General features: G+C 37.5%; 2 protein-coding genes across 2 annotated transcripts; one reads left to right on the top strand and one right to left on the bottom strand.

The window, feature by feature from the left end:
* The first annotated feature begins 17,304 nt into the window (after window positions 1-17,304).
* LOC128869199 (putative nuclease HARBI1) lies at window positions 17,305-19,964 on the top strand. The gene is made up of 4 exons (XM_054111718.1): window positions 17,305-18,434; window positions 18,492-18,638; window positions 18,883-19,027; window positions 19,101-19,964. Exons 1-4 carry the CDS (start codon window positions 18,207-18,209, stop codon window positions 19,469-19,471), a joined length of 891 nt encoding a protein of 296 aa, XP_053967693.1. The 5' UTR covers window positions 17,305-18,206; the 3' UTR covers window positions 19,472-19,964.
* A 79-nt stretch (window positions 19,965-20,043) lies between these two features.
* Window positions 20,044-20,996, bottom strand: LOC128870288 (uncharacterized). The gene is made up of 4 exons (XM_054112891.1): window positions 20,746-20,996; window positions 20,497-20,685; window positions 20,215-20,439; window positions 20,044-20,145 (listed from the first exon to the last, which is right to left on the bottom strand). The coding sequence occupies exons 1-4, from the start codon at window positions 20,950-20,952 to the stop codon at window positions 20,044-20,046; spliced, it is 723 nt and encodes a 240-aa protein (XP_053968866.1). The 5' UTR covers window positions 20,953-20,996.
* Between the last annotated feature and the right edge of the window lie 1,070 nt (window positions 20,997-22,066).

The raw sequence follows: 22,066 nt of genomic DNA, 5'->3' as shown, positions 1-22,066 counted from the left end.
ATAGCGTTTAGCTTCCTATAATCGATGACTATACGCCACTTTTGAATACTGGAATGGACACCCCTTTTGGGAACTACCCAAATAGGTGCGTTGTATGGGCTACAAGAGGGTCTAATAATGCCTTGCTTCAACATCAGATCAATCTGTCTATCAACTTCCTCTCTATGAACTTGGGGGTATCTATATAACTTCGAATAAAGGGGGATATCATCTGTAGTCTGGATCCTATGTTTGACCTCACTCGTAAATGTCAGGTCGTCACTATCCTTATAAAATGTTTTAGAAAATTTGGAGAGGACTCTCTTTAAGCCTTCGATTTCCTTATTGTTCGGATGGTTTGTCCGTATGTATTGCATTATGTCTCTAAACTGTAATATGTTATGAAACACATTAGTTTCTTGACAAGAAAGATCAATTGGTTCGTTCATTGAACGGGAGTAATATTCCTCCTCTTCTCTGTTAAAAAATATTTTGATTATACTTTTCTCAGTTGAAATCACTCGGTCGTTGTGGGAAATATTGACATCAAGGTTAACTAAAATGTTATTTCCTATGAGTCCATCGAATCTGTCAGCGAAATTATATTCCAAAAAATCGACATGGAAATTTTCAAGGCCAAACTCTTTAAAAAGTGGTATTGTACATTTTTTCTTAATACTAATATCTTTATTACATGCTCTAAGAGTTATATCTATAGCCGATTTCCATTTCTCATTACATACTCCGCGTTTTATTATGCTAAACTCCGCTCCGGTGTCTATTACAAACCTGAGCCTTCTAATTGGGTTGTCTATGACTATTAGGGCATGTATCTGGGAGGCCACTTATTTGAAAATTTTGAAAATTACTCGAAATGTCCATAGGTTCAATTGCCTGATTTTGATTGTTTTGTTCGTGTCGAGTGCGTTGCGACGCATTAAAACTCCGCGATTGCCGAGTGAACCTGTCCTCTCTTGATTGTGAGGAAGTTGGCCATTCAGTGCCCCTATTAAAATTACCCTGATTCCTTGGCTGAAAATGATTGGTTTCCCGGAAGCTTCCACTCTGTTGTGGATGACGATAATTTGGCATTCCTGAATCGTTTCTTTTGTAGCTGGTATTATTATTCTGAGATTGCCTTCTACTGTAGCGGTTGGTATTGTTCAATGAGAGACCGGTAAAGTTCAAGTAACCGATTTCCTCTATTATGGCATAAGCATTCGACATTGTGGATGGATTTCTACCTATTATTATGCACTTAACTGGCTCCGATAGACTTTGTCGGAACACTTCCAAAACCAAGTTTTTGTTTCTGGTAGCTTGAAGGGCCGTCAAGGTATCATCTAGCAGATATGAGTTGTTTAGTCTGACTAAAAGTTTGTTTAATTTACTTTAAAAATGTCCTATGTCATGCGTGCATCGGCACATATTTATCTCATCAAAAATTGTTTCTTTAGGAGTGTGATCTCCGTGTTCTCTAATGAGCACCGTTCGTAATTCTAACCACGTGAGTACTTGTCCGTTCCTTGCGAGGGAATCTCTCGCTTTGTCTACCAATCTGTCCTCAATGTACCCTAACAGGGTCTTTTTAGTTCGACACTAAGGGGTTCCATTATGGATGACAATGACTCAACTCGTTTTATAAAATTTGGTAAGTCGAGACTGTTGCCATTGAATTGTTGTATGGCACAAATACATTTTCTAGCTACCTCAAATTGTTCCATTTTAATGCTATTCTTTCTTTCTATTCCAAGCAGAAAATAATTTTTAATTAATAAAATTTTTCCCCTTTTGTTGTTTTTTTTTCAATTAACAAAAAATTAAGTTATTCAACTATATTTGTATCAACTTACTACTAAAAGTAGAATAAACAGGTTGATAAAGTTGGTGCCTTGGACTTCCTGACCGACCTTCTGTTAGAGTTGGTTGATTTGATCTTCCTGTGGGTTTTCCTATGGTACCTCACTGATGTTTATTCATACACGGATCTCTACCAATTCTCGATGTTTCACACTTAAGATTATGTGCGTGTTTTTTTTTTTGTTTTCGTTTTTGTGGGTATTGTCAATTTTTCCTATTTTGTTATTCTTTTCCGTAAACAGTTATTTTAATTAGCTATTGTTTCGTTAGCAGTTATTTTCACCAAAAATTTTTTGTTAACAGTTATTTTCATTAACTATTTTTTCGTTAACAGTTATTTTCACTAACTATTTTTTTTACTGTTCGCGGCTCTAACTATTATATGCGCTAATAGTTTTATTTGAGAACGAACACCGGTTTTCCCGACTGCGCCAATAATGAGTTCGAACGAGAATGAATCTTTATTTCAAACTGAACAACTGATTCTCATTTCCTTAAGAGTAGAGCTTAAAAGTACCTATTACAATTTTAACCGTGAGAAAGAATAAATGTGCATAAAAGCACATTTGCCAAACAAACTTCATGTTGTAATATTAGAAGTTTGTTTGCTCGCTAAACCGTTGTGGAATTTTGAAGAATACACTGACGTCTGCGTCTAGCGTTTTGTGGCAATAAAAATTAAAGCATAAAAATGAATACGTGAAATATAAAGATTACATGTATGTGACTTCCCCATCCTTAGGTTTTGCACTCCGGGCAAATGAGTCAGGGTAATCTTTAAGTTTTAGTTCCATTTTGTTCTTTCTCACTTTACAACATTTAATTCTTATTATTAAAACTATAATTACCGTTAAAAGCATAAAAATCAAACTTATAGTAGTGCCATGCGTTATATTGTTCTTAAATTCAATGTATTTAATAATTTCTCTGTTCTTAATGCTTTGAAGATGAAGTTTATCCAAAGTGACGTTATTAACAATCTTTGTAAAGTTTACATAGTTCACTGGTATAAGAACGCCATGATCAAATTTATCAAACAAATTTTCAAACACAAATTCTTTTATTTTAATTGTACAATTAAAAAATTTCATTATGTTATTGCCCTTGACAAAATAAGGCTGATCGTTGCAATTGTGATTTATTTTGGTAAATTCAAGTAATTTTGTTATTACAAGACCTGATTGAATTTCCTTAATTATAGGCTCTCTATTTACTTTAAGTCTACTGGAAAGAATTTCTAATACAGTTGTCATCATGGAGCATAAGGTTTTTTTTCACCAACATTTTTTCTTGGTTCCTGTATACCTCCTTTCCTTGAACCACCACTTCTTCTATTGGCAAATCTAATTCCTCATAATTGTTGTTCGGCGATGGTATAATGAGGGCTCTAAAGTAGGTTTCTGTTGTGAATTTTGAAATCTGTAGTACAAAGATCAATTTGTTTTCAAAGAACATAGTACTTGTTCCTAGGTAAGGTAAAGTTTCCACCGTAATATTGTATTTAGTTTTTTCCTCTTCGGACAAAATGTCGTGCGGTAATATGATCTGTTTGCTCATCATAACAACATCGGATATTTTATCTATTTGCTTATTCAGAATGTTAAGGTCAGCATACATTTGTAAAACAACCCTAAACTTTTCCACCATATTGAGCGCCCTGTTTGCCAAGGCTGTAATATTTCATAAAAGTGCATTCACTTTATTTTGTTGCCTGTTGACACTATCAACCACGGTATTTAGATTCTTAATCAGTTCATTGTTGATTTCCACCTGCTTGTTCGTTTGGTATGTTATTTGTTTTGCATTGCTGTCCAACGTTTGTAGATGATTATAAATTTCTTTTGCGTCATCGTCGTCCATGGTTCCCCACACCATCTTCAAAAACGATCCATCAATGTTTATCAGTCCTCTTTTTGCTCTGTTATTCTTATAGACGTGAATTAGTGTTGCTAAAGTTGTCCTTGTTAGTTTAATTTCTCGTTGAATCAATTCATTATCATGTTCGTCCACAAGATTAAGTTTTAGATTTCAATTTCATTTGCCCCAGATCCTGCTATCATCATCAGCATGGTGAAGGTGAAGACGTTCATTCTGCAAAAACTATTAAATCTGTTGTTTGAATTTGTGTCTCATTTGAGTTTTATAATATTTCTTATTTCTCCTATTACTAGTGTCTGTGACATAATTACCATCTTTCCGGAATTGTGATAGCCTTTTGTATTTGAGACTATTTTTCTGAATGTCCCTGTTCCGTACAATTGAATCCGTCTAGTCGAAATTTTCTGTTCGATTTTCATTTCTTTCTTGAACTGTTCTGCAAGCTGTTGGATTTTCTCTCTGTCAAAATTTTTCTCAATAAAGTAAATGGGTCTTAATTTAGTTGTTGAGTGAATAGTGTTGTTGTAAATTGTAATTATTCTATGTGTTTTGTCTTCAGTGTCTTCGTCTGTCACTGTTCTATCAGCTGTTATAATCCGAATGTGTTCATTCAATGTACCGGGTAGGCGTTCAACGTCTGCATTGCCTGTTTTGTGATGGGCGGTTGTTACATGCGAGTCAATGTTATTTTCATTTAAAAACAGTTTAACTGCTTCATGTAGCATGCACCTATCATTGTCATAAACCAGTTTTTTCATTTTTCCTAAAAATCGTATTCTTTCCTTAAGAGCAGAGAGTATAGACAGCCAAGTTCTATCAGCCAGTTTGTGTACTGTGGCGTATTTTGAAAGTTTATCTATTGTTGTTAAAAACATTACGTTTCGGAATGGGAACCAAATGTCCATGTGGACAATGTCATTAAAACTACCTGGTGATTCACTCATCTGGTATGGAACCTTTACCGGTCTCCTGTCGAATTTAGCCAACTGGCAGACATCACAATTATTAATAAACTTCGTTTTTAGGTTCATAAACCCCGGGAAATAATACTTCGATTTCAATTCCGCAAACCCCTCATTTATGCCACGATGGTTATTAGTCAGGTGTTCATCCTTAATTATATTTAGTGCCTCATCCGTATCTGTAATTTCTTTTAATTTTTTTGTGGATCTTAATACTTTTAAATTTCTGTTGTTAGAAAAATAATTTACGTAGACATCCTGAAGTTGTACAAAAAGTCGGTCGTCCTCGCAAAAAATACACATCACGCCTTTATCCTTCAGTACTTTCCTCAGAACTCCTACCAAGTTGCTAGTATCAGTAACCGTTATAAAGTTTTTTACCTTCTTATGTTTAATTTGCATTATAAACTTTTCAGTATTCCCTTTTTTGAAATGCAGTTGGTTTTTGTAAACATTTATTGGTTTTTCTGTAATATAAATATAACAAGAGCTGTCCTCTTGCCCACTATGTACGGTCGCCGAGTTTGAACTTGCGTCATTTTGGTCTTCTTCCTCCTTATTATTGATTTCCAAATTTGGCAATCTTGACAGCTCGTCTGCCACATTTATTTTGCCCTTAACGTGTACAATTTTATAATCAAATTCATTTAATTTGATTTTCCACCTTTGCAGTTTAAGGTTTGGCTCCTTCAATGAATCCAGCCAAACTAAAGGTTTGTGGTCCGTTTTAATAGTGAATTGTCGGCCCCATAAATATTGCCTAAAGTACTTCGTTGCCGCCACAATGGCGAGTAGTTCTTTCTCTATTGTGGAATACCTACGTTTATGTTCATTCAATGTTCTACTGTAATAAGATATAACTTTTTCGTTCTGCATTAAGACAACACCGATCGCAAAATTTGATGCATCCGTGACAAGGGTGAAACTTTTAGAATAATCGGGATAGATAAGAATTGGGTCAGTCATCAAGACTAACTTGAGTTTCTTAAAGGCATTGATGTAGTCCATGTCGGAAACATTGATATCCGCTCCTTTCTTCAAATATTTTGTCATGTGATAGGCAATCTTTGAATAGTCTCTTATGAACTTTCGATAATAGCCCGTGATCCCCAAAAACGATTTAATTTCCTTTTCCGTTTTTGGTAGCTCTATTCTTTGAATCGCTTCAACCTTCTGAGGATTCGGTTTGATGCCGTCATCAGTGACTATATGTCCCCAAAATTCGGTCTGTCTCTGCAAAAATGAGCATTTGTCTAGTTGTATTTTGAGATTAACCTCACTCAATCGTTGAAGTATTAACTTGAGTGAATTTAAATGTTCTTAAATAGACGTTGAAAATATCAGAATGTCGTCGAGGTAAACGACACAAATCTTGTTTATGTACTCAGCAAGGACACCGTTCATCATTCTCTGAAACGTGGCAGGTGAGTTTCTCAACCCAAATGGCATCCGTAGGAATTCATAATGTCCCGTGGCCGTGGAGAATGCAGTCTTTGGAACATCCTTAGGATTCACTTCTATCTGGTGAAAACCCTTAGCCAGATCGATAGTAGAAAAATAATTGCATCTCCCCAATCATGTCTTCCATGCTTGGCATGGGGAATTGGTCATCTATAGTGATAGCGTTTAGCTTCCTATAATCGATGACTATACGCCACTTTTGAATACTGGAATGGACACCCCTTTTGGGAACTACCCAAATAGGTGCGTTGTATGGGCTACAAGAGGGTCTAATAATGCCTTGCTTCAACATCAGATCAATCTGTCTATCAACTTCCTCTCTATGAACTTGGGGGTATCTATACAACTTCGAATAAAGGGGGATATCATCTGTAGTCTGGATCCTATGTTTGACTTCACTCGTAAATGTCAGGTCGTCACTATCCTTATAAAATGTTTTAGAAAATTTGGAGAGGACTCTCTTTAAGCCTTCGATTTCCTCATTGTTCAGATGGTTTGTCCGTATGTATTGCATTATGTCTCTAAACTGTAATCTGTTATGAAACACATTAGTTTCTTGACAAGAAAGATCAATTGGTTCGTTCATTGAACGGGAGTAATATTCCTCCTCTTCTCTGTTAAAAAATATTTTGATTATACTTTTCTCAGTTGAAATCACTCGGTCGTTGTAGGAAATATTGACATCAAGGTTGACTAAAATGTTATTTCCTATGAGTCCATCGAATCTGTCAGCGAAATTATATTCCAAAAAATCGACATGGAAATTTTCAAGGCCAAACTCTTTAAAAAGTGGTATTGTACATTTCTTCTTAATACTAATATCTTTATTACATGCTCTAAGAGTTATATCTATAGCCGATTTCCATTTCTCATTACATACTCCGCGTTTTATTATGCTAAACTCAGCTCCGGTGTCTATTAAAAACCTGAGCCTTCTAATTGGGTTGTCTATGACTATTAGGGCATGTATCTGGGAGGCCACTTATTTGAAAATTTTGAAAATTACTCGAAATGTCCATAGGTTCAATTGCCTGATTTTGATTGTTTTGTTCGTGTCGAGTGCGTTGCGACGCATTAAAACTCCGCGATTGCCGAGTGAACCTGTCCTCTCTTGATTGTGAGGAAGTTGGCCATTCAGTGCCCCTATTAAAATTACCCTGATTCCTTGGCTGAAAATGATTGGTTTCCCGGAAGCTTCCACTCTGTTGTGGGTGACGATAATTTGACATTCCTGAATCGTTTCTTTTGTAGCTGGTATTATTATTCTGAGATTGCCTTCTATTGTAGCGGTTGGTATTATTCAATGAGAGACCGGTAAAGTTCAAGTAACCGATTTCCTCTATTATGGCATAAGCATCCGACATTGTGGATGGATTTCTACCTATTATTATGCACTTAACTGGCTCCGGTAGATTTTGTCGGAACACTTCCAAAACCAAGTTTTTGTTTCTGGTAGCTTGAAGGGCCGTCAAGGTATCATCCAGCAGATATGAGTTGTTTAGTCTGACTAAAAGTTTGTTTAATTTACTATAAAAATGTCCTATGTCATGCGTGCATCGGCACATATTTATCTCATCAAAAATTGTTTCTTTAGGAGTGTGATCTCCGTGTTCTCTAATGAGCACCGTTCGTAATTCTAACCACGTGAGTACTTGTCCGTTCCTTGCGAGGGAATCTCTCGCTTTGTCTACCAATCTGTCCTCAATGTATCCTAACAGGATTCTTTTTAGTTCGACACTAAGGGGTTCCATTATGGATGACAATGACTCAACTCGTTTTATAAAATTTGGTAAGTCTAGAGTGTTGCCATTGAATTGTTGTATGGCATAAATAGCCACCTAGCTACCTCAAATGGTTCCATTTTAATGCTATTCTTTCTTTCTATTCCAAGCAGAAAATAATTTTTAATTAATAAAATTTTTCCCCTTTTGTTGTTTTTTTTTTTTCAATTAACAAAAAATTAAGTTATTCAACTATATTTGTATCAACTTACTACTAAAAGTAGAATAAACAGGTTGATAAAGTTGGTGCCTTGGACTTCCTGACCGACCTTCTGTTAGAGTTGGTTGATTTGATCTTCCTGACCGACCTTCTGTTGGAGTTAGTTGATTTGATCTTCCTGTGGGTTTTCCTATGGTACCTCACTGATGTTTATTCATACACGGATCTCTACCAATTCTCGATGTTTCACACTTAAGATTATGTGGGTGTTTTTTTTTTTTTCTTTTCTTTTTTGTGGGTATTGTCAAATTTTCCTATTTTGTTATTCTTTTCCGTAAACAGTTATTTTAATTAGCTATTGTTTCGTTAGCAGTTATTTTCACCAAAATTTTGTGTTAAAATTTATTTTCATTAACTATTCTTTTTCGTTAACAGTTATTTTCATTAACTATTTTTCGTTAACAGTTATTTTCATTAACTATTTTTTCGTTAACAGTTGTTTTCATTAACTATTTTTTCATTAACAGTTATTTTCATTAACTATTTTTTCGTTCGTTAGAGCTTAAAAGTATTACAATTTTTACCGTGAGAAAGAATAAATGTGCATAATAAGCACATTTGCCAAACAAACTTCATGTTGTAATATTAGAAGTTTGTTTGCTCGCTAAACCGTTGTGGAATTTTGAAGAATACACTGACGTCTGCGTCTAGCGTTTTGTGGCAATAAAAATTAAAGCATGAAAATGAATACGTGAAATATAAAGATTACATGTATGTGACTATATGTGAATTATTGATTTTGTGCAGAAAGCTTTTGTGCCTAATGCTTTGCGTTCTTTGAATTTCACTGATCCATGATATGTTCTGGTTAGAACTAATATGCTTCCAATGCTCAAATTTTCAGAACTTTGAGAGAATTTAATTCGATTTAATTCTATATGAATTGTTGAACTAAATTCTTAGTATTATCTAATATTCCTTCTCTGTGAATTATAAGAAATGTTACATTTTCTCTGATTTATTACAATGAAACTAGTAAACTATATGTTTAATTTATCTGTTTTCATAGTCTGTAAGAAAGATCGCATTTTTAACTATTAAATGAATATTCATGTCCTGGTACGTGGGCCAAATGTGGTCATCATAGGGGGAATTATAAATCCGATTCTTTGTCTTGCGTTGGTTAAGTTAATCTATTTCATTACTGCGGCTGCATCATCACGGCAGATGGTGTGCAGATGAAGATGTCAACTGCAGGCTGAACAAAGTAAGGGCGGCCTTCGGGCGAATGCATACGGTATGGGGGAGTTCGCAAATCTCCAGGCGCACTAAACTACGAATATTCGGCTCATGCGTAAAGGCAGTATTTCTGTACGGAAGCGAAACATGGCTGGTCTTTAACACCATCACACAGAGGTTACAATCATTCATCAACAATTGCCTCCGCATCCTGTGCAGAGTACTCTGGCCAAACACCATCAGTAACGACGCACTATGGAGATTAACGACCGAGGAACCCATTCTTAGGCAAATCAAACGCAGAAAGTGGCGATGGATTGGTCACACACTGAAAAAACCACCAGATAGCATCACGAGGATGGCACTGGACTGGAACCCGCAAGGGAGCAGAGGTCGCGGTCGACCAAAAACCACTTGGAGAAGGTCGATGGTGCGCGAACTAGCAGATGCCGGCATCTCATGGGACGGAGCAAAAACAGCAGCACAGAATCGTGTACGATGGAAAAGTCCCAAGCTCTATGCTCCCAAGAGGAGTGAACAAGGAAAAAAATTAATAAATAAATATACATATATATGTAATATATATATTTTGCAAGGCGTTTGAATATGAGTTTATTTTTTTTCCCAACCGAAAGCGTTTGCTTCAATTTGCCTAATAATTTATTATCATGTAAGCTTTTTAAAATAAAAAATAAATAAATAAAATATCGGCTCTGACTTACAGCCTGCTATTGGTTGGTTGGTTGGTTGGTTAGAGTGGTGATTCATCCAGAATCCAACTAGCGCTTCCGCACCATTTTGTTTCCACATCCTCGTTACCAAATTGTTTAACAGTTATTTGCAGCAGGACTATATCCAGTCTGTGCGGTTTAGGAACCTTATTAGGTTGTTGACGTCTAAGCCAGACAGTTGCTCGAGACTCTCGAACAGCGGTTTGCCCAGGGTTAACATTCTGTCCTTCCATAGGGCAGGGCATTCACACTGGAAATGGAAGATTGTTTCTTTTTTCTCCGGTTGTTTACAACTATGGCAGTATGTGCTGTGAAGGATGCCCATTTTGGCGGCTTGTTCTCCGATAGACCAGAAGCCAGTTATGACTGCCGTGAGTCTACAGGTGTCCCGTCGTTTCATGTTTATTAATGTCGACGATTGCTTGAGGTTGTAGGTGGGCCATAACGTTCTGCTGATTTTGCATTTCGTTTGGTCTCTCCATCTACAATCTGCAATTCGAAGGTATTTTAGGGAAATTGCATTCTTGACCGCAATACTGGTACTGCAAGAGCGCTATTCATGGCAGATCCCCCTCTTGCCAGTTCATCAGCTTTTCGTTACCTTCTATGTTCCGGTGTCCCGGAACCCAAATTAAGGTTACTCTATGGTTTTCACTCAAGTTGGTGAGGCTATTCCTACTTTGCTCCACCACTTTAGAGGTTGTTATAGTCGCGTCCAGCGCCTGGATTGCAGCTTGGCTATCCGAAAGAATATCGATATTGCCCTTAAAAGAGAAATCTGCGATTAGTAACCTACAGGCTTCCCCAATTTCTAGCACTTCCGCTTGGAAGACGCTGCTGGTATTACCATTTTACTGCCATCTGTATAGACTGTGGTATCGAAGTTGTTTAGAGAGAATCCCTTATTCCATTCTTTTTAAGATGGAAAGAGTGTGGCAAAATTCCTATTGAACGTTACCATCGGGACGATGTAGTCAGTCCTCACCGAGGTTAACTGAGTTTGTCGCAATAATAGACTAGCGTGACCATAAGTTTTTCCTTTCCAGCGACCCGCTTCATTTAACCTAAATGCACTCATGGTTGCCGTCTTCTTTATATGTAGGTCTATTGGAATAACGTGAGTCAGTGCATTGAGAGCCTCTCTAGGACATGATTGCACCGACCGTTATTGCACAGGCTGATCTTTGTATTATGCCGAGTAATTTGGTATTGTACTCTCTCCCTAGAGCTTTCCACCAAACTACCGAACCATACGATAAAATGGGTCGTATAACCACCTTATACAGCCATAATGTATGCTTAGGTTGAAGACTCCATCTTCTTCCAAGCATACGTTTGCAGGCATATAAAGCAATTTCTGCTTTCCTTACCCGTTCTTCGACGTTTAACTTCCAGCTAAGTTTGGAGTCCAAAATTAACCCTAAGTACTTTGCACTGGTTGATAAAGACAGAGTTTGTTCGTTGATATTTGGTAGGGTAAAAATTGGTACCTTGTATCTGGGGGTAAAAAGCATAAGTTCTGTTTTACGCGGGTTTAAACTTAGCCCACATCCTGTGGCCCAAGAGTTAAGCTTGCCTAACGCCCTTTGGATGATCCCACTGATCGTATTTGGACACAGCCCTGACACCATTAACACCACATCATCAGCGAACGCCACCACTTTTACCCCACCTCCGTCAAGTTTTGTTAAGATTTTGCTGATCACACATAGCTAAAGAAGTGGAGATAATATTCCCCCTTGTGGAGAGCCCCCGTGGACCTTCTTGGTTATGCTGATATTACCCATATTAGCTTTGATGATCCTGATTTCTAGCATGGAGATGACCCAGTTACTAATGCAACTGTCCACCTCCAGGTCTATCAATGCCCGTTGGATGGCATCTGTGCTAACATTGTTAGTGGCGCCTTCGATATCCAAGGAGTCTCTCCTATCCTCTTGTTTACTGCATTTTTGAACCTCTTCCAGTTGGTTCTTAAAGGATTTCGATACGGTAGGGGTGGATCTACCTTAAGATCCAAATCGTAGAGGATCCAACTATGATCAGAAAAGGACCTTTTATTGGATACCCTCCAATTATCTACCCTTACTGAGCTATTTTCTGACAGTAGAGTAACATCAATCACTTCCTCCCATCCTCTGAAGTACTCCGTACTAGGAAAGGTGAAAGTGGGAGTGTTACCCCTGTTACATACCGATAAGTTAGTATTAATAATAAAATTATATAAAGACTCACCTCAGAGCTTCCCCACAACGCATGCCTCGCGTTGGCATCGCATGCGAGCAGCAGGTTTTTATATCTGGCTTCACACACAAGCCGACGAGCCTCCTCGGGTGGTGCTGGCCGATCATGTGCCATGTAGATGGAAGCCAGTATGATGCCGACACCGTCAGCGGCTTCTACCTCCACAGCCGTCACATCCTGTGAACAATTTGATGCGATTAAAAATATGTTCAAATGTTTCTTAGCTACAATACAACATCTGGGATTACCTTCAGTCCGTTTGTAGGTTGTGGTTGTTCCCAGTAAACCCCTTCACTTCGGTGCTCCGCACCCAGGGCTCTTGGATTAAAGCGATGTCGACGTCCTCCTCCGCCAGGAGAACGGTTAGGTTGTCCGTTGCAGTCCGCGAGTGCTGCAGGTTTATTTGGACAACCTTGAGACCCATGCTGCTGGTCGCTTTACAATTCGAAGGCGTCGCCAAGCTGCACTCCCGGGTGCTGCTCATTAGCGCCATCGTTTTTGGTAGATGCGGCGTCCTCAAGTTGCATGCCTGTGAGCAACTCGTTGGCGCCGTCAACCTCGTTCTGTTCATCCTCCGGATTTGCAGATCGGAATATCTTCAGTTGCGTTTTCCTCACGCCGAACCGAAGTTTGTTCTCCACTTTTCCCAGTGGCTCGATGCTCTCCTCCGATATTTGGAGAAGAAGGGATGCGCTGTTCTTTTGCGAAGTCGTCGCTTATATGATTCTACAGACATCCATCGGAACATTGCGGTTATTAGCTTGTAGGTATGGAATCAACTGTTTTGCTTCGAACTCCATGTTCGGTATCCAGATGCGATCCCTCGGCCGTCGAGACCAGCAGACGGATAAGCGGACGTACCCATTGACAAAACATGGACCCATGGACAATGAGAGTACACGGACCGAGACTAGCGAACTCCCAGGACAAACTATTAGCCTCCAGTCAAGAGACAGTTGAAGACAAAGCTGTTGGGCACAGCACGCCATCTACTTTAAATCAACCATCTACATCCGCTGATGCCAAGGGGCAAAAGCGTCAAAACGTAATAAAAGGCCCGCCCAGATATAAGCTTTACTTCATGTCTCTGGCTATTCTCGGCAGAATAAGGAAAAATGAGGCCGAGGGGAAAACTCATCCAAAGGGCGCGGCCGATAAGGCAAGGTGACAAAAGGTGTTCGATGAATACCAGGCGTTCCAAACCACCCAGAAGGCAGAAGCCGTGAAACGCAATCGTTCACAGGGCGAAAGCGACACACTTTCGAAGAAGCACAAAGTATCGGTTCACCCCGCTTCAATACCAAAACCAACCAAACGCACATTTAAAGAGGTGGCACGAGATCACTTGCAAACTGCATTGGTAGACGAAATAACGAACCGTGGTAAACCGGAGAAGTGGTCCGAAATTGAGGCCCTTCACTCTTGCATTGTCGTTGATCACATCAAGGCAAACCCGGATGATCAAGTGCCAGGTTTTGCCTCAATGGAGGTGATCCGCGGATGTAGCTGTCATGTCCGTTTGTGGATGCTGACATGTCCGTTTGTGGATGCTATCCAATTTTTTAGTTTTTTCTTTGTTCATTTCTGTTTTGTACGGTCACCTGCCCCGCCCGGCCTGCACATGTCGACATATGCAGTGACGAAAGAGGGTATTGGGGAAATAATCGGTCAGCCATGGCGGCAGGCCATACCATGGTAAGGCCACTGTTACAACCTGAGGCGGCCTGGTGTTGGAGGGCTCCATTAGAAGACGATTCGGCTGAATAGTTTTTTTGACAACACCATGCCGGAAAAAGTCGTTTCAAGATAAATGAGTTTAAAGTTTGAGGGACAGGAGCGCGAGTTACGTACCATCACTCCACCACCCTATCTATTTATTTATCTTTTTTGAGTTGTGACAGTATTGTCTTACATTTAATGAAATTGGAATCATACACCAAACTATTTAAATGCTAAGATACTAAGATTTCACAAATAAAGGTTCCCACCAAAAGATTTGCTTAGTATGCAATATTACACCGACACGTTTTTCGCTCAATACAGTTATGCTCTCAATAAGCATAAAGTACTGCACAAAGTGAGCGCAAAACAGGTGTTATTAGAATTAAGGAAATTATAAAAATTCAGTCTGTAGATTCACAGCAACCAAGAAGGTTGAATTTGTTTAACAATAAAACTGTGAAAAAAAAAATTAACTTTAGTGTTTCAATTTAAGTCCAAAGACTTAAGGGGTTATATACCTTGTGGTCCGGTGAAATTAGCGAAAGTTGGGTTTTTTTAAAGATATGTAGCAATAATTTTATTGTATAAAAGTTTTTATTATTGGATATTACAATGTTTAAAGAAAAAAAAAGGCTTTGTTTGTGTAAAAATATTTAAAAATGGCGGAGTTATGGCGTTTTCCCCCAAGACCCTTTTTTTGGAAGAGGCTTGCGGTGGACGCGATTCAAGTCCACCAAGTCAACTGAAATCAAAAAATCGAAAAGATTTCATTAGTATAGGGTTATATCTTCTTAGTGAACGATCAATATATTAAATATTTTGATTTTTGCTAAAATAGGAACATGTTTTTAAAAAACTCCACTTCTACAGTCCTAAAATTGGCATTAAAAAATTCATATCTGCAAAATAAAAATTTATACATAAAAAGTTGATCGTTCACTAAGAGGCGACATCAATTACGAACAATTTAAAAAAAAAATTATAAAAATCGGTTGAATACTTTTTTTGCAATCGCGTCCACCGCAAAAGCATTTTTGGAAAAACACGTTTTTGAGATAATCGCGTTTAAAGTTTCAAGCGCCGCATGAGGCCGTACGCTCAGGACGTGACGACGCACAATTTAAAACGCTGTAACTTTCGATCTATTGCTCAGATCTCTATGAAATTTTTGGAAAATGTTCTCAAGGGATTGTACTTTACGATAAAGAAATAAAATTTATTTTGATTTTTTTGAAAAACACAAGGTATATAACCCCTTAAAACACATTAGTCGCGCGGACCGCTCTCCACCTAGTAAAAGGGATGTAGTAGCTATAATATTGAGAATTAAGATACTATAATTTCGAAATATCGAAAAAACAACCACTGGGTCCTCTTAACCTGATACTTTTATCTCATTTGGCAAGAGCCACTATATATTTTTGGAGAGAAGAACAGTTAGAAGAAAATCTAAAAGTTTTACGCGATGATCTCTACATTCGCCAGATTGTGGGAAATATTTTTGCGTTTTTTCGTTTGTAACGGGCAACATAAAACTTCTAAGACCTGCAATGTGGGTATATTTTGCGACGGTACCACACCATTTCGAGTCGGCATACTTCGAAAGCTCCGTCTTCAGGATTGACATACCTTCAATCACTGTCATCCCTGAAGTTTTTGGATCTAATCAGGGCCTCTGAATATAACTTCAACTCTTCTTTCGTCATGGTGTGGGAGCATTTTTCACATTTCAGCTTACATAGCACTTTTTGGTAAATACCGTAACCAGTGTAATAACGATGCACTTTCATTCTTCATCAACTCATTTTTCTAAAATGAGATCCTCATTTTGCTGGTCACCTACTTCTGTCTGAAGATGACGATCCTCAGGGCCTACATTCCAATTAAAATTTATATCGTCATCAGCTGTACAGTTTGTACCTTTTTTCTCAAATCTCTGGCTTAAAATTTTCATGGAGATTAATCATATTGCACTTCAAGTGCTGTTGGATGGGTATTCAGACCCTAACTAGCTCGTATGCGATAAAAATGTTTTGTAACGTATTTTGATTTATTTTACCGTTGAAAATAAGTTTTAAAGAGTTTTGTTAGACAAAAAGTTCCGCGCATAACTTTTGCATCGCTAAAATCGTTACACGGAAACCTGCTTTTGCCGGCAACTGGAATGAACGCAAAAAATCTACATGTTTATTTAATTTTTCAATTTTTCTTGTGCCCCCAGCCTAATCGGGCACTTGAAAAGGTTTTTTGACTGGACATTTTTTGCATCCCTTTCGTCAAACAGATCATTCATTTTCTTTACAAACATCTGTGTGGGCTTAGCGCATTTGATCACGTAGTCCTCACTACCTAATAAATTTTGGGTCAAGTCCATGTCGATACCAGAAGCTAACGAATTGCTCAGGATTTGAGTTGAGAAAATGCTAATTTTTTCCCAAAAACTAGGATATATATGGGCCTCCGTTAATTTCGGACAAATTTTAAAAAAGGGATTCATTTGATCTATATCAAACAATTTTTTTTATCACCTTGAAGCTTGTCACTCTATCTGATGTTAAAAAATTATATTTCATTAAAGCATTTCGGACGGACTTTATGAAGTTACAATAATCATACTTGCAAAAATCGTTGTGTCTTTGTGCAGAAAAAAATGGCGTTTCTCAGAAATGCCTAAGGTGTTAAAGATGCTAGTGTTGAAAGGCCCTTGGTCGCTAACTATACCTTTTGAATTTAACTCTATTTTCTTTAGTTGTGCGATCTTTTTTACCAAAATTGACAACAGATGCTTTCCATTTAAATTCAACCGGGCTATTCGGGACATGTTCTTCGATTACGATGTAATTCAAATATAATTACTTGCACGAGCGACTTCATGTACAAACAATACCACAAAATAGTTGAAAATTGTTTATTTTGCAAAAAAACAAGAAGTGCGAAATTTTTTCGAAATTCAATATTTCAAAATGTGTATTTTTTTGTTTTAACTTTTTCCAAATCAAGAGGACACCTCAAACTTCAATTGAGCTGAATGCCCAGTAGCTAAAACCGATTGTTTTTGAGTAATGAATTTTTGAGTAAAAACCCTGTTTCGCACTTTTTGTTTTTCGCAAAATAATAAATTTTCAACTACTTTTTTGCTATTGTTTGTACATCGCTCGTGCAAGTAATGACTATCATTTTGAACCCAGAATCATTAAAATCGGTTCATTTTTGACTAAGTTATAAACAATTAAAAAAATTTTCTTTTATAATTAAAAAAAAAAAACCGATTTGGAGCCAAAAAACAAAATTGCCGATAAATCTTGCAAAAAATAGTTTTCGGGCAAACAAAAAAATACGTGCTCATTACACCTGCAGAAATTCGTACCGAAATAGAAAACTTAAGTAAAAATAAATCACCAGGCTATGATAAAATTGATTCTAAAGTAGCAAAGTGTTTACCAAAAAAAGGCATTATGCTGCTGACACATATTTACAACGCTATATTAAGATTAAACCATTTTCCTACACAATGGAAATGCGCGGAAATTGTTATGATTCCCAAGCCAAATAAGCCTGAAAATGAAGTAACGTCTTACAGACCAATAAGTTTACTGACACTTTTCTCTAAAATATTTGAGAGAATATTTTTACGGAGAATATCGCCAACTTTAAAACAACATAATATAATACCTGAATATCAATTTGGTTTTCACCGACACCATGGTTAACTTCATTGTTGATTCTTTCGAGAGAAAAGAGTATTGTTCAGCTGTCTTTTTGGATATCCAACAAGCATTTGACAAAGTTTGGCATCATGGTCTTTTATACAAATTGAAAAAAATTTTCCCCTCACAGATATATTTAATTCTAAAATCGTATCTTACTGAAAGATCATTTTACGTGAAAGTGAAAGATGAAACATCTAGCATTGCATACATCAAAGCTGTGGTGCGATTCACTAACACATTTTATCGATATTCGCTTTGTTATCTTTCCTTAACCACAATTTTTACGATTTTGCTATTCAGTAACCCATTTCATTACGAAAATCGACAAGACAAAATCAGCTGTTTGGTTAACCTGTCGATTATCGCGAACTAAACGACAATAATTTTGGTGTTGTTAAATCAAACGTTAAAGAAGATTTAGTGATTTTAATCAAAACTGTGAAATTAGATGAAAAAAAACTTATTTAAAAAGCGTGAGTATGGCGTTTGAGTATTTGGCTTACGATTTATCGCGTGGAGAGGAGGAAGTGAGCCCTCAAATAGTTGATCGAAGTTTGCTCCGGCATGTGGACAATCCTTTCGATTTGGATGCAGGGGAGTTCCAGAAGTTATTCCGTTTAACTCCAGACTTGACTGAGGAAGTAGTTTCGCAGCTTGACAGTCATCTTAGAGGTTCCAGAATAACAGCGATTTCGACTGAAAAACAGGTAAATTTGGTAACATTCAAGCTAATTCAGTTCTAAATTCTGCCCTTATACAACTAGGTTCTAGCTGCACTGCGATTTTTTGCAACCGGGTGTTATCAACGACCCGTAGGTGAGCAATGGGGAATATCTATGAGCCAGTCGTCCGTTAGCCGTAGCATTCATCGGGTAACAGCTGCAATCAACAGCTCCATGTTTTGCGCAAAGGTGAGATTTCCCATGACCCAAGTGGAGCGGCAAGCGGCAAAAGAAATTTTTGCTTCAGCAACCTCCCCGTTTGTGGGAGGTAGCATTGGAGCTATCGATTGTACGCACGCGTCAATTTTGGCCCCGAAACGTCATGAAGAAGCGTATGTCAACCACCACGGCTACCATTCGCTTAATGTCCAAATGATAACAACATAATTTGTAAAGTATTCAAGAATCAAGATTCCCTTTTAATGTTTTACAGATATGTGATCCTACCCTTAAAATTTTAAACGTAAATGCCAAATTTCCGGGAGCACGGCACGATTCATACATTTGGAGTTCCTCTGCGGTGCGAATGGTTATGCAACGGAATTTTGAAATTGGAAACCATAACTTGTTTTTGATTGGTAGGCTTTTTAATCTATTAATAAATATATTTAAATAAAAATGAGGGAATTAAAAATCAAAAATTCTCTGCAGGTGATTCCGGGTACCCTTTGGAGCCTTGGCTGATGACTCCTCTAACAAACCAACCGGAAGGTACTCCGAAATTCTTGTACAATGAGGCATTGTGCAAAGCTCGTAACCCAGTTGAGAGACTTTTTGGTGTTCTTAAGGCAACGTGGCGGTGCTTGTCTCAACAAAGGACCCTCTTGTACGATCCAGGATTTACTGGACAAGTAGTTAACGCGTGCTCAGTTTTACATAATATTCGTTTAAGAGAAGGAATATACCAGACCGAAAATGAATTCACAGAGCCCAGAACAAACGACATTTTTGTAAACCAAGATGCACCATCCTCAACAGCAAAGCGCATCCAAGACCGACTGATTGCTAATTTTTTTACTTAAATACTATTTTCACTCATAATCATTCCGCATACATATCTATGTGAACACTCGGGTATAAAAAGTTAAAACATTTTCATATTTATTGTTAAAACCTTTTATTGAACAAAATTACATGCAGATTCAATAAAAACAATTCAGTCTTTAACTTCAGTTTACATACAGTTTTAGGTTACAGGCACATAAATCTATTTATGTATATAGGTATGCATAAGCGTATGTACACATGGTTTATAAATTCAAAGGTCAGTCTATTTGTAAAAACGAAAACAATACATTCTAATTCATTTAATTAATGTTACTTAACATTACCACAGCTTGTTTACTTATAAAATTCAAATAAAAAGTAACTTCAGGTACTAAAATAAACATTTAGTATATGTGCACATAAAAAGGAACTGCGGAATTGGTTTCTAATCTACATACGATATATTGCATTCGTTAGATTGTTGAATGCTTCTGCGGTAGCGCTTAATCCATTCCCCAATACGGCTATTGCCTCCGCCATCATTTTATTAGCCTGAGCAATTGCAGAGTTGCTTTCGGCTAAGATCTATTAAAAATTGGAAGAACGATTAATAAAATGCCACTTTTATGTGTTGAAAATAAATTACCTTTAAAGCATCTGCTTGTTGTTTCGCGACTTCTACTGTTTCTATACTCGACTGGGCTAGCATCTATTAAAAAACAATCACCAATGGAAAAACATAATAAAATTATTTTACATTAAGTTCAAAAGAAATTACCTTTAGTGCATCTGCCTGTTTTTCTGCTATTTCCAAAAATTTCTTCCGAGCATTACCGTCTTCTTCCATGCGCTTTCTTTTCAAGCTCGCCCGTGGTGTTCTCCTGTCTGAGATATGGGAATTACCTGACCTCAGCGTGAAATTCTCTGCCAGTGGCGTCCGTAAAGGCGACGGGGCTTCCGAAATCACCCTTTCATCTTCCACTTCGATACCCATTTGGATTACCTACAAATTTACACACCAGTAAGTTACACTTTAAAACATACACTTCATGCAATTTACCTCCTCTAGTGGAATATTTTCAGGGGTTGAATCGTGGCCCTTCATATACTCCTCCCCTATAAGAGCAGACACCCGCCTCTCGAATTCCGTTAGGGGCTCCTCGCTGATTGGCCTGTTCCCAGTTAAAGCTTGTTGCCTTCGCCGATTCCGTGCTTTAATGCTGGTGCGGCTTTTTAAGTCCCGCCATACCTTTTTAGGGGAATAATTAACATCTCTCTACTTTTAAGTAATAACACAATATTTTCTTACCGTTTGCCATTGATTCACCGTCTTCACTGCTCCACCCAGACTATTTAATTTTGCTGCTAGCTCGCTCCACTTTTTGTCGCACTCGTACTTACCATGGAGGCTGTGGAACCTAGATCCTGCTAGACCCGGGACTTCCATTAGGTAGTCAAGCAGGCGATTTAGCTGCTCGGATGTGGCACGGCTTCTTTTGGTAGCTGTCGATGTCATCCTAAAGCAATATACAAAAATTATTAATAAAACAATAAATTGAAATAAACAGTTATTTTATTGTACTTACCTTGTACATATATTATTGTTAAAAAACACTCACAATTGCATTTAACAGTTTGGCGTCTATATTTTTTTGTTTCTCTTCTTCATGTTATTCGCTCATTCTGACATTTAATTTGACAAAGATGCCACTCTCTATCAGTTTGAATAAATAGAAGAAAACAGCTGTTCAGTGTTAGTTAACATAAGTTAGTGAATAGCACAATCGACAGTGCAATCGACAAATACTGAAGAGAAAAATAACAATTGTCGAATCGATAAGAGTTAGTGAATCGCACTACTGGGGTACCTCAAGGAAGCGTACTCGGTCCAGTTCTTTATACTATTTTCACATCAGATATGCCAGTAACTGAAAATATACTTATTGCAACATATACCGATGATACCGCTTTTCCTGCATCAAGTTATTCTCCAACCGAATCTACCTCACTAGTACAAATTGCATTGAATTACTTGCAGGTCTGGTTAGACTGCTGGAAGATTAAAGTTAATACCAACAAATCTGTACATGTTTTATTTACCCTACGGCGAAATGACTGTCCTGACTTGCAGATCAATGGAAACATTATTCCTAAATATAACAGTGTAAAATATTTAGGCTTACACCTAGACAAGCGATTAACATGGAAGTGTCATATACAAGCTAAAGCTAACCAATTAAAAATTAAAACAAGAAAACTTTATTGGTTACTTGGACCTAAGTCACCACTTTACCTTGAAACCAAATTATTATTATACAAAGCCCTATTGAAGCCAATATGGACATATGGCGTACAACTTTGGGGAACAGTCTCTAATTCTAATATAGAAATCTTACAAAGATATCAGTCGAAAACCCTTCGATTGATAACGAGTGCACCCTGGTTCATTACCAATAAAGCCATTCATTCAGACTTACATATTCCTTTCATAAAAACTGAGATTAAAAGATTCAGTACAGCATATTTGCAAAGGATCAGCTATCATGAAAACCCGCTTGCAATAACTCTCTTAGATGAAACCAATGAAATAATAAGACTGAAAAGACAACATGTTTTAGATCTCCCATTTC

The sequence above is a fragment of the Anastrepha ludens genome, chromosome X (assembly GCF_028408465.1).
Source record: "Anastrepha ludens isolate Willacy chromosome X, idAnaLude1.1, whole genome shotgun sequence".
In the NCBI taxonomy this organism is placed as follows: Eukaryota; Metazoa; Arthropoda; class Insecta; order Diptera; family Tephritidae; genus Anastrepha; species Anastrepha ludens.
The sequence above is the reverse complement of the archived record's forward strand: the minus strand, read 5'-3'. Positions and strand labels throughout refer to the sequence as shown.

Bases quoted from the DNA above. Each gene is read 5' to 3' on its own strand.
- LOC128869199 (XM_054111718.1), top strand. From the start codon at position 18,207: ATGGCGTTTGAGTATTTGGCTTACGATTTATCGCGTGGAGAGGAGGAA. The intron at 18,435-18,491 runs GTAAATTTGGTA...TTATACAACTAG, and splicing joins CGATTTCGACTGAAAAACAG to GTTCTAGCTGCACTGCGATT. The intron at 18,639-18,882 runs GTGAGATTTCCC...AATGTTTTACAG, and splicing joins GCTCCATGTTTTGCGCAAAG to ATATGTGATCCTACCCTTAA.
- LOC128870288 (XM_054112891.1), bottom strand. From the start codon at position 20,952: ATGACATCGACAGCTACCAAAAGAAGCCGTGCCACATCCGAGCAGCTA. The intron at 20,686-20,745 runs GTAAGAAAATAT...TCCCCTAAAAAG, and splicing joins CGGTGAATCAATGGCAAACG to GTATGGCGGGACTTAAAAAG. The intron at 20,146-20,214 runs GTAATTTCTTTT...GTTTTTTAATAG, and splicing joins AACAGGCAGATGCACTAAAG to ATGCTAGCCCAGTCGAGTAT.